The 15509-nt window shown below is 40.1% G+C and overlaps 1 protein-coding gene across 2 annotated transcripts in view; it reads right to left on the bottom strand.

Moving 5' to 3' along the window:
- Window positions 1–2743: 2743 nt before the first annotated feature.
- Window positions 2744–15509, bottom strand: part of GOSR1 (golgi SNAP receptor complex member 1) — a 28369-nt gene continuing 15603 nt past the window's right edge. For both annotated transcript variants that reach the window (XM_034068933.1, XM_034068932.1), the window contains exons 7-9: window positions 13496–13525; window positions 6006–6088; window positions 2744–4806 (exon numbers count right to left, since the gene is read on the bottom strand). In XM_034068933.1, the coding sequence (XP_033924824.1) occupies window positions 4682–4806; window positions 6006–6088; window positions 13496–13525 (238 nt within the window). In that variant the 3' untranslated portion in view covers window positions 2744–4681. The remainder of the gene's footprint in view (window positions 4807–6005; window positions 6089–13495; window positions 13526–15509) is intronic.

Here is a 15509-nt window from a genome sequence, read left to right on the forward strand (position 1 = left end):
AGCCCCTGTGTCCAACCTGGCCTTGAGCACTGCCAGGGATGGGGCAGCCACAGCTTCTCTGGGCACCCTGTGCCAGCGCCTCAGCACCCTCACAGGGAACAGCTTCTGCCTAAGAGCTCAGCTCAGTCTCTCCTTGGGCAGGTTAAAGCCATTCCCCTTGGCCTGTCCCTACAGGCCCTTGCCCAAAGTGCCTTCCCTTTAGCCACTGGGAGCTGCCCTGAGGTTTCCCTGGAGCACTCTCTTCTTCAGGCTGAACAAACCCAGCTCTCACAGCCTGGCTTCATAGGAACTACATAAGTGTGAGCACCACCAGCAACCCCACCAGACACAGGCAGGTCCTTCAGGCATGATGCTGCCTGAACACCCAGGGATGGAGGGGGCTCAGACTGCAGAGGTGCTACAAAACCACAGGACACAACAGCACATCATGGAGAGTTTCTACAGTCGCTTGTACCATGCTCAAAGTACCTCCCTTCCTTTTTGTGTTGTGATTGGAGAAGCAGGGGAAAAATAAGCTATTAAACCAGCAAATCTCTTCAAAGCAGCATCAATCCATGCATCAGTTTTGGGGTGCAGTTGGGAACTGAATGTTTTCTGCTAAGGATATATAGAAAGTTTGGTAAAGCTTACCTCTACAGAGCATCATCCTTGTTCCATCTGGAAGTCTTGACTACATTCAGACCCTTCCAATGCAGGTGCTTGAAACGGAAGCAGAGGAGTCCAGCTCTGCACATACAGGCAGGAGGAAACACATCCCATCACACCATGGATTTGGGGCCAGGAAATGCTCCATCACATCTGACATTTGGTACCCAGAGAAACACACTATTTCATACATCCAGTGTCAGTCCTAAGCTGGAGAGATGAATATTGTCTGCATCTTCCCTGAGGTTTAGGTAAGCAAAATTCTCAAGGGGAAAGAACCAAACACCTTGCTTAGAATCCTAATTTATTATTAAATTACATATCAAAGCTTTTTATTTAATACATACAGAGAATGCACAATAGGTTAGAACAAAAATAATTACAGTTACAATAAAATAAGTTTCAAGAAGCTGTATGAAAAGCAAAATATCAGAAAGTGCAATCAGTTACAGGGGTCTGGACTGGGATACTTTGTGAGAAAGGGTTTTGGTTTCTGTCTTGGGTGTTGACTCAAACTGCTGTCTTCACTCAGTAGGAGACAGACCAACAGCCACTTGGGTATTCCCAACTGAGAGCATCACCACTGGTTTCACATATCCAGCTGACAGGAGAGACAAAGGGCTCCAAGAGGACTTGTCACCTAGGATATGGCTCAGATTTGGCTCGGAATGTCTTTCTCTGGAGCCTCCTGTGCTGCACGGTGCCCCACAGGCCCACTGCTCTCAAGGATTTCATAATCCGGCACTGCTCTAAGGGGATTTGGAATGACTTCCTTCTTCAGAGCAATACGGCTTTTACCTCTCCTCCTGTGTCCAATGAAAGCTTTTGGGGAGAAAAAATGTAAAAGTAGGAAAAGGTTCTGCATTAAGTGATCTTGGGACACAGGCTGCTATGTTCTGGAAGCTAAACCAGTTGTGACTACACACATTACACAATCAGAAGTGGTGGACCAGGCTTCAGTCTCTGTGCAGCAGCTTTGGGGGGAGCTTCAGGAATGCAGCTCTGCAGGGGACAAGCTCTTGACAAGCTGTCTGAAGCTTTCACATCACCTAAAACTACATCTGCTCTTTTGTTTTCAACATCCAGGGAGGAACTGACTCTTTCTTCTCACAACCACCTTAAGACCACTGAAAGGAAGGACTTGTACAAATGAGAAATTCTAGTTGATTATTCCATGTAATGAATCCAACAGGAATTTACACCACCCTTTGCTATGCAAAAGCTCCTGGAATCAGTATCGTGCCTTCCCAGGAAGGCCTTGCTCTTGTATTACCAGAAGCCCCCACTGCTTGGTCCCAAAGCCTCCTGCCTTGCTCAGGCTCGCTCCCATGCAGGGCTGGGGGTATGTTATGGCTGAGATTTGAAGAGTGTGTGTGGGAAATGTGCCCTGTAGAAATACTCTGGATTTCCTCACTTCAATTCAATGCCTTAGCAATAACTTTCTTAGCACAATTCTGTTTGGTTGAGTTACAGAACTGCAACTTTGCCAGGAATTGCAGAAATGAGACTTGAACCATGTTTTTTCCCCCTCAGAGCAAGAGGAACCACACAGAAGGAAAAGCTTAGAGAACATATTTAGCAACAGCAGACATACAAACCTATATTTTGAGATTTGAGATGAAAAACTGCAATCCACTGTTTTCATTTGACAGCCATAGCTCCAACTACAGCTTCATGTATTAGAGATGGCCAGGAGGATTAGTGAGTCTTTCCCCTCAGCTATACGTTAGCACACCAGAGAGCAAACCCACCTGCTCACATTGCTAGGGCACTACCAGGAGATGATAAAGGGGAACTACAAGGTTAATTAAATGTATTATTCAACACAAACCTCGTCTCAAAACCAACACAAATTAAAACCATGGAGGGGCTGCCAACACTGAAACCATTCCCAGTAAAGCTTTATCAGAGACAATTCAGTATATTTTGGTTATTTTATACTAAAATATATCAGTTCCTCCATTACATTTTCATAACATGAAAAATCAGTTGTTTACATATTTATTATAATCTATATTTTTCCCATAGCAGCTTTTTCACACAGTAAGATTAAATATATGCACCAAATCATCAATGAAGTCCAGCAAAAAGGTTGTCATAAGATTAAATAAGTGAATTTATTTATGGTACTGCAGATCTTATATTGCCAACTATAGAGCAACCATGTCCTACAAATCCTAAACAGAAGCACGACTGCTGATCAGGGTCCCTCAGGGTGGTGAAGGAATCAAAGAGAAAGCACTGGGAGAAGAGGTTTGATCTCCCAATGCAGGGATTCATTAATAAACCTCCTTTATCCATCAAGGCTTTTTCATAAACCCCTTTCATGAACACTTCAAACCAGGAACATTCCCAAATCAACCAGATAATCACCCTTTATTTAAAATACAGCCCCACAGGTTTACATGTATCAGTCCAAATGCTTTCCAATCCCAATGAGGATTGATTAGAAAATCTTTGTGGACTTTTTAGCACAAAGTATTAGTCTGCAAATAAACCTTCCAATGCACACAAACAGTTGAGGTGCAACAGTGTGGGTTTTTCACACTACATAGGCAGGAGCCTTTACTCCCTCCAAAAGAAACTGCACAGACACTATAAAAAGCAGTAGAAAATTGTGTCTGTCCCACCAGACTCTGTTCCAGAAGAGAACTCGGAGACTATTTGACATTTGTGGGTAACGTTATACAGGAAATCTGTTAGGAGCACTGTAAATTGATTGTGAAAAGAGTTAAAAGTTCTTGGAAAGCTATTTCAGTGCCTCGGTTTGAATGTATTGAGTTATGATATGACAGATGGAAAAGAGCTGTTGAAAGAACAGGAAAATCTGTAATTCGTGAATGTGCAGTATCAAAGCCATTCCTGACGTCAGCTCTGTTCAGAGATGGGAACACAACAGGATTCATGGTGCATGTCTGGACAAAAAAAAGACTCTTTTTCTCCCCAGATACTGGTAAATAATACTTGTTTTACTGTTCATACATTCAGATTTTTACTATGAGGTGTTATGTCCCTAAGTTTCACACGCAGATCCATCTGCCTCAGGTAGAACCATCGTAATTCTCATTTCCAATTGGCATTTAGGTTATATCCTACTTACAGTGTAAAAATAATAATGCTATTAGAATAACTTTATCTAAATTACAATATAGACTTTTCAAACTGCTTATCATGTCTTTTATAGACTTTTATGATGCCAGCCAAAATCAAAGTATTTACACCCAAAAGATTGCTTTTAGGTGGAACTCATGTTTGGTCACTTCTCAGATGACTGAACACTACAGTAAACAGCTGCTAGGACACTGTGCTCCCTCTTTACAAAGGGGGACTTGTTAGTCCCTTTAAAGCCACAAGAAACCTTACAACTCTTCCTCAGAGGGTAATTTATTCATATCCTGTGCAAAAAGTGAACTAAAGAACCCTTTCTGTTTGTTTTTTTACTTGGAGGAATTCGTGTGAAGCACAGTTTTCACAGCACAAATGACGCAGAAATAACTATCTCAACCATGAGTTAAAAAAGGGATTACAGAACATGTATTTAGTAGTAAAGCAACCTGACGGCTTAAAGCTGCAATATTCTTCTCACAGGGCAAAAGTGTTCAGTATTGTGCTTGGCCTATGGGGGAAACCAGGTTTCCTGCTGAGTTTCCACCCAAGGCAAGCATAATGATGATCTTCTACTTACAAGTCAACAACAGACCTCCCCAGCACTGCTGAGCACAGAAGTTTTTCCACCTGTTCTGGTAAGTGTCCCATATTTACTTACCTTGCAGTGAAAAGGGGAATTAAAGACAAACAAATCCCACCAAATTTAAACCAAAGGAAGATGTATGGCAGGGAAGGAGGAACACGGCAGCTTCAACCCAAACCCAGTGTCGCAGTCTACCATCATAAGCTCTAGACATCACACTGATGCTCCCAGCCGTGATGAGCAGGCTGTTGGAAGTCTGGTGCTTCCCCCACTCACTTTTTATTGACTGAGGGGGGGAAAGGGTTGGTGGTGATGAGTTTAGCAAAGTCCATCGAGGAACATCCATCAATGGAAAGCATACAGCAGCAGTAGGATGGTACAGATACCAATAATGCCACCCAAGATGAGGGAATCCCGTCGTTTCCGAAGGTTGATCCTTTGAATCAGACTGTTCACTGCTGGAAACCGATCTTTAAGGAGTCTGAGTCAAGGTCATATCAGCAAACACTTGACTTCCTAAGTAGCAAGCCCCAAAGTCTGTATGTAGAAACCCCAACACTACAGTACACAGAAATGCAGAACTACTCCCAAGCTGGAAAAGGCAGCTGCAGTAATAAATCTTCACTAATAATCAAAGAAATGGAGAACAGAACAGCTTAGAGCTCACATGGACACAGAATTCATCACCTAAATTACCAGCATTTGATGTAATTTAATCTCCAGTAGGTGAGGCTTAGTTACTTTCAATAACTGTGTTTAAACAAGTATGAAAAAATATGGGGCAGTTACATAAAACATCTGTGGAATGTATTTAATGGAATTCTGTTACTGGCGAAGGGAACAACCAAAGGCATTTGACTGAGAAAATCATGCACATTGCATGACTATGCACTGCTCAAGTATAGCACATAAGGCAGAACTCCTACTGTAAAATCATAAAGATGTAAATCTGTCTTTTAATGTACAAAATACAACTGCCAACAAGATAATAAATTTCAGAGCTTCATGTCTTTGGAATCAAGAATCTTTTAAGGCCAAAGATTATTGAATCTTTTTTGTTCTTGCCAGTTGCTAAGAACTGTAATGAAATTTATGGGTTACCAAGATCCATCTCTTCAGGATGTAATCTGCCTAATCAAATGATGTTAATGTTGTTCTTTGGGCCCTTATGACAGGAAGGAGTTAAGTGGGAAAAGGACAAACGTGTGACTTGACAATCTGGCACATTCTTTAGCCATGGGCACAGAATACGAAGAGAAACCAAGGAGCCAAAGTCTGAACATCTCCAAGAGTGTGACAAGGCAAGAGGTCATGAATACTCAGCTGTAAACCATAACAAGAAGCAATGTATGCCAAGCTTCAGCTCTGGACAATCTTAAAAGCAGAAAGCAAGAAGTAAAGTGAAATTACATTTTTACAAAACCACACAGCAGGGAAGGCCATAAAATGCTGCTGCAAATCTCCACCTGAAAATTAAGCTACATTGATGTATATGCAGTATTTAAATTTGAGTAAAACCAACTTACTCACCACATCCCTCTTTAAGATGCTTCAGTCATCATCTAGCCACTGACATCGCAAAGCATTTCGATTCCCAAATGACAAGAGTGGAAAACTGTACTATACCTCTTCTTCTGCACTGGCAGCACAGTATTTTAGGGAAGGATACTAGCCAAGGTATTCATCTTGCTTTGTATTGACTTCAACATCCCTCTCTGCGAAGTCATATTTTCTTTAGTTGCCATGGCAATGCTGGAGAAAGAAGAAGAGTGGATCAAGTTGCTGGTGCTAAGAATAATCTAGAACTAAAACAAGAAGAAAGCAAGAAGGCAACACTTCTTTAGAGAACAATGAATGAGATGAAGCCATATGAATGAAAGCACATTTTTTCCATTAATCTTTATCTTTTACACTTACACGATTTCTCTTTTTATATGACCCATTAACAACTGAAAACACTAAGATTTCTTGAAACAGGCACGGGTCTGGCATATCTCCACCAGCTCAAAAAACAGCACTACATTACAACCAAACCTAAAGGTACTCTTCTGGCATAGGCTTTACATTTAGAAGTTTGTTTAATCAGAGAAGTCCCATACTTACTCTCACTCTTTCATATGAAAGTTCTTGTCTGCCATCAGGGTATGATGGCTACAGAAGTATTAAGCAAGTAATACTTCCCTGATAATAAAACCCTGACTTGCAGTTACAAACCAATCTGCAAAGTGAACGTGCCGGTTGAGAGGAGACATTAAGTGCAGTCTGAGACCTGACACAGCTCATACAGCCTCACACAGAAGGTTTCTGGACAATCAAGCTGGGCCATACAGTCACCAGGTCTTTGGAGACATTTAAGCAAACAGAATGTTGGGATCTACTTGCTTTGACTCAAGAGTAATACTGTCCCCTGACTCCAGGGAAGTGGTGAAGGTTGGATACTCCTGCATTAACATCTCTTCACAGTAAGCCCAACCTGTTTTCCAGAAGCTGGAGCTGAGGGAGCTGGTGTATAATGAAATCATATCAAATGATGCTTCCAGCAAAGCATAGATGAGAGAAATTTCTGGTCCTAATTAAGAATATTATCCATGCGTATGTAAGTTTTATACTCTATTTCTTCACTAATACATGGTCTAGCTGCATGTACTGGTAGGAAAAGTCACACAAATTGTACTTATACACTAAGTAAGCACAGAACAGGTGTTCCCAATGCTTTTACAGCAAAGACTGGTTGGTAAAACTTATTTCAAGCTTCTCTGGAAGCAAAATACTTGCAATGAGCAGCTCTGGATCTGGTGTTCCATTGGCTTCTCTACTAAGACACTGCAGACAGTTTCATGGGAACAGCAGGCAAAATCCAGCAGAGCCAAGCCTAACAACCGCCCTTCAAGTCTTAAAGCAAAAGGTCAGGATCACAGTTCACAAACATCTTAACAAAGAAAACAGCCCGGATCAATGATCCCTAAAGTGTTTCTGGAGCAATGAGTTCCTTTGGGCTCTCTTCCATTATATCTGCCTACTCCATCTCAAATAGCCCTTGATAAGGCAAACTTCAAGAAAGATGAAGAAAAGGGCTACCACAGGTGGAAGCTGCCCTTTCCAACCGGTTTGTCCATAAAAAACTAACAGATCACCAAGCCAAAGACTGAGTGTTATAATAGGTATGATTTTGATTTCAGCAGTAGAAGAATACCTTGGCAAGCAAGACAAGTTCATCACACAAACCTGTGTGAGAGAGAGGGGCCAGCAGGGTCAGCTGATGTCTCTGGTAGCTTTCAGGTCACAGAAAATACTCTTCCAAGAGCTCTATATAGGGAATTCTTTTAAATAGAACAACATGCATTGACAGGGCAGATCAATATATTATTTTAAGCTTATTTTAGCATTCTGGTAAATTTGGACATACATTTAGGAAACTGAAGATTCATCAGTCACAAAAAGACTACAAACAGTTTGGTAACACGTAGGCAAAGCCCTGGCATTTTCTATAAGATTTAACATTTTAATACCATTTTGATGTATTAGCTTTAAAAAAATAAATATAAAAGGGGAAGTTTTAGGGCAGAACCAGGAAAAACCTTCAAGCTTTTTTTGTCTACAGCTGGCTACTTAGTATTTTTTTCTTCTATGCTTTTGAAGTGCCACATAAGCACAAAGTGAAAATGAAACTGATGGTTAACTGGAAGTGACAGGACTTGAAGTCACCCTCCTGATGTTTATAAAGGGGTTGCCAGTATCTGCAAAAACAACAGAAGAAAGTCTATAAAGCTGCTTCTCTTAGACTGTGTGTGCTTGTTCCTGTGGATACAGTAACTCATCTACTGTAACTGATTTCCATTACACAGGACAGCCTTTTCAGGACTAAAACTGGTAGAAATGAAAGTGAAAAATCGGAGGAGAAAAGAAGGATCAAAATATTGCCTACCTATGAGCATACAAAGAAAAGCAGCTAAGAGAAGGTGTTAACAGATATCATGAACAGAGAATAAACAGCTGTATATCAGTATAGAAAAAGCAGTTACCATCAAAGGCTGAAAAAGGCTACAAGATTAGAACAGCAAGTACATCAAATCATATCACCTGTGAGAAGATACAGCATTGGACAGATTATATACATTTACAGTTCAGCATACAGGTATTTTAGTCCTCTAAAAAGCATCAAACTCACAAAACCATCACATTTGCTATTGAGAAGAGCACTCGGGAGACTTTACTAGGAACCAAGCTAGAAAACAAAACACTTTCCTAGCTGCACACATGAAACCTCACTCAGTAACCCAGAGCTTACCTTATACCACCACACTGACTTGATACTTGTCCAGATGAAGTTTTAATACAGCATTGCCCAAAGCACTCCTGAATTAAGCCATGTGTTTTCCTAAGATGCATCCAATGACTCATTAAGGTATCCATTAATTTAAAGAAGTGAAAATACAAGATGAGTGCCAGTACATAAAGTGTTCCTGAGACACCTCCAAAATGCCTTTAGAAATTGTTATTACAGATTATCACAGAACACAAGGTTCCTGCTTTAACATCTGAGGAGTGAGGCTGCCTACTTCATATAAAGAGGCAGTAACTGTTTAAGTTTACATATTACAAGATTGGAACCTTCTTCACTTCTTTTATCCATCACTTAGAAAAATGGGCTAAGTTTTACTGAAGGGCTCAGAGGAAAAAGCCTGCAGTGATTATAATTTTTAGTATGATACGGTCTAGTAACGAAATGGAATTGTGATCTCCATGAACAAGAGTTTAACTGGACTCTAGCCACCATGAACAAGTCAAAATTGAAGCAAAATTGAAGCAAAAAGCACTGTTCTTCACGTATAATTTGATGATCCAAACCACAAGCTGGTTTGCCTAAACCTTTATATCTATAAATGAAACTATTAAACTGAATAGCTATTAGAAAACACACAGCTTTTGGGGAGTAGTCCTCTGACTGGTCTTGTACAGCCTTAAGTACTGCAGCTTCCTCATATCCTTCATTAGCCAATTTTGGGTTCATTCCCATCTCTAACATATGCTCATTGACTTACTGATGCCATTTGTTCACTGACAAATGCATTTTAGAGAAAATTAATCATATTCTTCCCATTCACAATATTGGCTCCATTTACTTACTCAACACCATGATCTCCCCACATTAAGAATATGTTTTTCTCACTCTATGGAACTTCTACACAGCGTTTAGGATAAAAGATTAAATGATTTTTACTGGAATCAAGATGATCCCGATTTAATGTTTCAGTTGGAAACCAGCAGGAACTGTTCTCAGTGCTGCACTGGCCTCAACTACCAGAGTTGGGTGTAAACCAAGTTTCTAAAACCAGATGGTATCCTGCTCTCTATATTTAACACTAAAACACGGCTCAAGTACAATATTAAAGATTGCTGCATAACTGGAGAGATCTCTTCTAGGTAAGCCCCAGGTCACAGCCACAAAGAGCCCATTCATCTCTACTGCACATCAGCAGGAGCATCTCAAATTCCTGTGCTTGCAGCTATATTTCCTCAGAATTTCACTTATATTTCAAGTTTATCCTGGAATGTTCAGTAGTGCTGGGGGTATGTGAGCAACTTCAAAAGCAAAACAACTGCTATTTGTGTGTAGTTTGCAGTTTTCACTGGCATGGAAAAGTACAGAGTGCTAAATACTTCCAGCAGTGAAACTAGTTTAACATGCAGAGATACATCTTTAATGCTCCTTGACTTGGAAGAAAGTGTTTTTACCTAGACAAATGACTGAGCTGTTAGGTATTTACACCCCGTGTAGCAGCCACACTCATACAGGACATTACACCAAGTGAAACGTACCTAAAAGTCAACTCTTTGCTGCATCCATTGAGTCAGCTCAGCCAAATCCACATTGATGAGGAACTAGAACAAAGCTCTAAAGGTTACAAGGACTGTTTTTTAAAATCAAATAATTTATGTATTACTGGAACTTGGGCTTCATTTCGTACTCCATGAATCATACTTGCTCATTTAAATTCATGACAACATTTATGATTAAGGGAATGGACTCTGTGACTCTGCATAGAAATGGAAGCTCTGGTTTTAAATTGCTACAAATTCTGATTATATCACTTCTTTGTGTGTACATACTTGTATCTATAAATACCAGTGTACACAGGCATACATACACACACAATCTTTCAAATTACTTTAAAGACTGTGGTGTCTGCTGATGAAGCTCAAGATGAAAACAAAGAGAGTATATGTTCAAACACTGTGGTGAGGCTGTTCTGAAAAGAGCCAGCACTCAAAATCTAACTCTTACCTTTCCATTCTGTAAAGTCAAGGTTCAGTGCAAGTGATTTTTCTCCTTTTATTAAATCCTAGTTATAACCTAAAGAAACACCCCAAATACATAAGGAGGTTTTTTGGTTAAGTCTATGGGATTAGTCTGGGAGCCGTGCAATCTGTTAACATACAAACACTGACACATCAGCCTGAATTAGGCCTCAGGAAGAGTATTACAATAAAACCTTCAGAACTTGTCACACTGTGCATGCAAAACAATACAAAAAACTCAAACTGGGCCAGCCTAAAATTGTAAATTGTTGGAAAAGAAGAAATAAATTGTTTGCTATTTTGGAAAAGTGAATGTTTGAAACTGAAACCCCCAAAACACAAAACATATTAAGCAAAATCTATGCTTCTATCTATATCTGGCCAAGAGAAGTGAGCACTGTTCCAGAAGAACTGCAGTACAAAGTATCACATCCCACTCGTTTCTGGAAAGAAGTCTGCTGCAGTAAGAACCTAAATCACATAATCCATTTAAAAATGGATTAAAAGTTCAGCACTATCAAAACATCTGGAAGGACAGCCATACTCATCACTTGAGTTATTGAATCATCTCAGCTTAGGTGCCCGTATATTGTCTTGCACATGTTTGCTCCCGTGGTGGAACCACACAGAGGAAGAGTCAATTCTGGCATCTCTTCAGTGCTCTACAGAGAGTTAGAGGAAGGGTTTCACCATCATTGCTAACTGCAGTGGCTGGCAGTGGGGTCACTGTTATGCAGCTTGGCAACAGAAGCCTCTTCCCACAGGAAAATGCTTTCCAGTGTTTGGAATCGCTGCTTAATAACAACCCCTAAAAAAATACAAAGTGATTTCTTGACTTCCTGAATTGCACCCAAATAATGAGTAATGAAGCAGATGTAAGCCTTGAAGACAGAGCAGTATTAGTAGCCAGAACAAGCTAATTACATCTCACTTCACCCGAGGAATCTGCATTCAAACAACTTCCCCCGCACAATTCCCTCTTTTATTTGGTTTACAATAGATAAAGCAATTGATGATCCCAAGCTGGGTAAATTTCTATCTGAAAATTCACTTCAAATGCGGCAGGGTTTACCACCAGTTAATATCATACCTGAATACTTGCAATCATTGGGGATGACAAGAAAAAGAGTAAAACAAAAGAATTCACCTGGTTTCAATAGTGGGAATTGAATTAAGATGTTATAAATGAAATTACTTCTCCTGCTCAATAGAGTCACTAAATGACATCTTTGCCTACAAAAAGAAATGTAGAATTTTTGGCAACTACAACAAGTATTTAATTTACTCTAGATAATAAATAGTGCAACAAGGAGGGCTGAAATCCAGCCTCTTAAACATTAGGGTTCCTTTATTAACAGAAGGAATGCTTTCAGTAAACAGCACCAAGGAGCTCTGACCCAAGATGTGAGTTGGGATTACCACTTGAGAAGCAATCACTTGAAGTCAACCACAGGACTGCAGCTCATACGAATTAAACTCAAAGCAGTCTGAAACAAGCCTGGGTACCTGATGTCACCACACAGCTTCTGAGTAGGCTCAGAACTGATGCAGGAACCAAGGTGAGCATTCAGGCAAGCGCCCTGCTTCAAGCTGCCATCTGCCACAGCTACATTCCCTTGCACAGGTAAATTAACACAGAGCTTCACTCATCACACACAGTCTCAGCTTCTCTGATGGCATTTAATCAATAAGCTAAGTGCTCAAAGGATAAAATACAAGTAATTTTGCAGGATATTAAGCTTAATAAATCACCATATGCTGTTTAATGCTCTAGCTAGTGGAGTGGTAGCACGTAAGATTCAACAAATGTTGAGCATTTTTACGAGAGGGCTACAAGTATGACAAAAAGGGAGAGGAATTTTGATCAGGAGAGGCCTAGAACCCAAAAACAAATAGTGACAAGAACCGTGCTAAGTTTGGCAAATACCTTTATGAAGTTGTTTTGAGATTATACCCACATTTCAGGCACTATTGCTCTCACTCCTTCTGGTTCATCACGGCACATTAATGTAGCTTAACACATTCTTCCACCATGTTAATTAGACTGAGCCTACTGTGTGTACTTAAGCTAGCCAGCCCTTAATAGACACAAAGCCTTGCTGCACCTCTAATTACTCTCCTTGAACACTTATGCCAGTACATGCATTATCTGAAAGCTTCTCTTGTTTTCTTTCTTCCTTTTTTTTATTTAAAAAGCAATAATCTAAACTTTAAAACCATTAACTTGGGCACTCTGAAATATTGGTCTGCAAAATCCCGGAGTTCAGTGGAAGCTTGGGAAGGGCACAGATGAGACAAGTCATTGGTGATACTATGGTTTAATATTCCTAGAGCAGATAGAGAAGATATCACTTAAGTATTCAAACTATGTTAAAAAACCCCAACGATAAATAACTACACAACAGTAAAAACCTCTTAAGCCCTTGTGGTAAGAGCCCTTATCTATATTAGCTGCACAGCAGCATGCTGAATACATTGAAGGATTACAGCAAATCCCATTGTTGAAGAGTGTCGATGAGAAGAAACATCTTGACTATAGGAATAGCCCTGAACAGCTCAACCTGACATTCATTCTGCTCAGTCACTCTCTTTGTTTTTGTAGGGGCTATTCGCCCTTGAATAGAAATGTAGATTTTCTAAATTAAGATGAATAAAATATTTGAGCAACATCATTATTTCAGCATTGAGCAACAATAAAAACCCCAAACAAAAATAATCCCACCGCGTCACCGTAATATTACCCAGGAGCTGCAAACAATACAGTTATTGTACAAATGAAATGACTGATAGCTTTAGAAACAATTCAGTGCAAATGCCAATTGTGCATAAAATAATGAAAATTACTATGTTCATTCCTACCTTATTGTTTCTTCTATCAGTCGATCTGAGCTGAAAGCCAAAAGAAAAAGAACTAAGGTTAAAAAAAGGAACAAACATTAAGTATTATTTTAGATTATTAAATCAAGGGTCACCATAACACAAATCTTAACAGATTCACCCTTAGAATGGCTTATTTCACTTCTTGCTACTACATAGATTTGGTATAGCTAATAGAAGCCTTTGGGGAAGACAGGCAGTGTTCCTCAGGAGCAGCATTTCCTACCTGTATGCAACAGCAGGTGCTCCATGATTCATGGCTAATGAGCATTAATTTAGCCTAATGTGTACCAGGTGCTCAGGAGAGTTTGCAAATGAGTACTGGGGAAGAAAGAATCTAATTTTATTGCTTTTTAATCCTGGCCATTCCTGCTTACCCTTTCAGAAACCCTAATTACCAACAGAAGCTGAGACTTGGTTCCACGTAATAGCATCTCAGAACACTGCTGCAGAGCTGGTTTACCAAACACTGTTCTATGGTGGTTAGAGGCAAGTTCTTTCTATAGTAATAGCAGTTGGATGAGAATAAAGTGATGCTTATGGGAAACAGAATACACACCATCTGTAAGAAAAAGATCCTGATAACACGCATCCCCCTTCCCTCTCACTGCCTCACATCAATTGAGTTCTATGAGCATTGCTGGGAAAAGGACAGCCTAAAATACAGCACCAGAGAGAACATGTCATTTAAACATGGATGTGCGAGATTGGAATGGCAAACAAGATCCTCAGAAGACTGGAGCAATTCCTCTTTTTCTCTACTCAAGTTCTTATAGACAGGTTTTTAATCACAGTCTAAAATATACCTTGTTACAGCAATCAATGTCTCAAATGTAACACTGACACAAATAGGTGACTGCATCCCTGCTTCCCATCCTGTGGAAACAACGATACATCCCTACAATTGCTCTGTTTACCACAGATTTAGGTAAACCTGTGTAGAATAACTGAAAAAAAATACAAGTTTGCAGTTCAAGAAGGAAATCAATTCAACAAAAAGGAGTTCTACATTGCACTGCATATTGCTTCCAGTATGAAAGCAGAATTTACTGCTGCCAAACTAAAAGGATTAAAAGGCACTGAAAGAATATGAGAGTCTTCATCATCCATCCTCCCTGTTCCAAGTGTTCTGCCACCTCAGGAAGGGAAGGGAAGGTACCAACAGCCTCTGACTCAGCTGGAGCTGCCTGATTTGGAACTTTTCTTCTACCCACAGGAATTCTGGAGATCCCCCCACACCTCCAGCTGGAGGCACAGGGAAGGAGCACGCTGTGCGGTGTGTGCATGCGTGTGTAAGGTGCATGGTGGGGGGGGAGATGCTAACAGCATGTCCTTATTTGTCTGTGAAAAGCAGTGAAAACAAAGGTTGCTATTTCAGTCTAGTCCAGGGCTTGAAATATGGAGACAGCACACAGAGCACTAAAAATATTTTGCCTGATTTTAAGTCGAGAAGAGCTCAACTGGGGCAGCAAATGCTGAAAACACTGGAACTGGAACACTCTGGGCTCCCAAAACAGAGCCACGCTCCAAAGATTCACATCAGTCGCAAGTACATCAGTTGAATCAAATAAAAGCATTTTCATTCACTGTGTGGTATTTACCACTGGCAAAGAGAAGTAAAACACCATGGTTCTGTACACAAATTAGTAGAAGAGATTCAAGTCTCACAGCATCTGATGATGTCCCAAGGCAGCAGCAAAGTGATGCATTAACATTTCTGCAATTGCTGATTCTCAAAGATACAAAATTCAACTGAGCATGTGCCTTTCAAACATAGGCAGCCTCTAACAGACAAGTGTATTATGTGGGAAGTGCATAAAAATAAACTGCAAAAGCATCAGAAAACAGCCTGAAAAGCAAGAGCAGTGCAAAAGAAGGCATCCTTTTTAAAATTAATAACAAAGAGGTATCAAGAGCCTTGCTGGAAATGAGTTACTAAAATTCTGTGGAACAGAACATTGCTAGAACAGTCCTATTAAAAAACAACCTGCCATCA

Source organism: Melopsittacus undulatus, chromosome 13 (genome assembly GCF_012275295.1).
Source record: "Melopsittacus undulatus isolate bMelUnd1 chromosome 13, bMelUnd1.mat.Z, whole genome shotgun sequence".
Taxonomy (NCBI): Eukaryota; Metazoa; Chordata; class Aves; order Psittaciformes; family Psittaculidae; genus Melopsittacus; species Melopsittacus undulatus.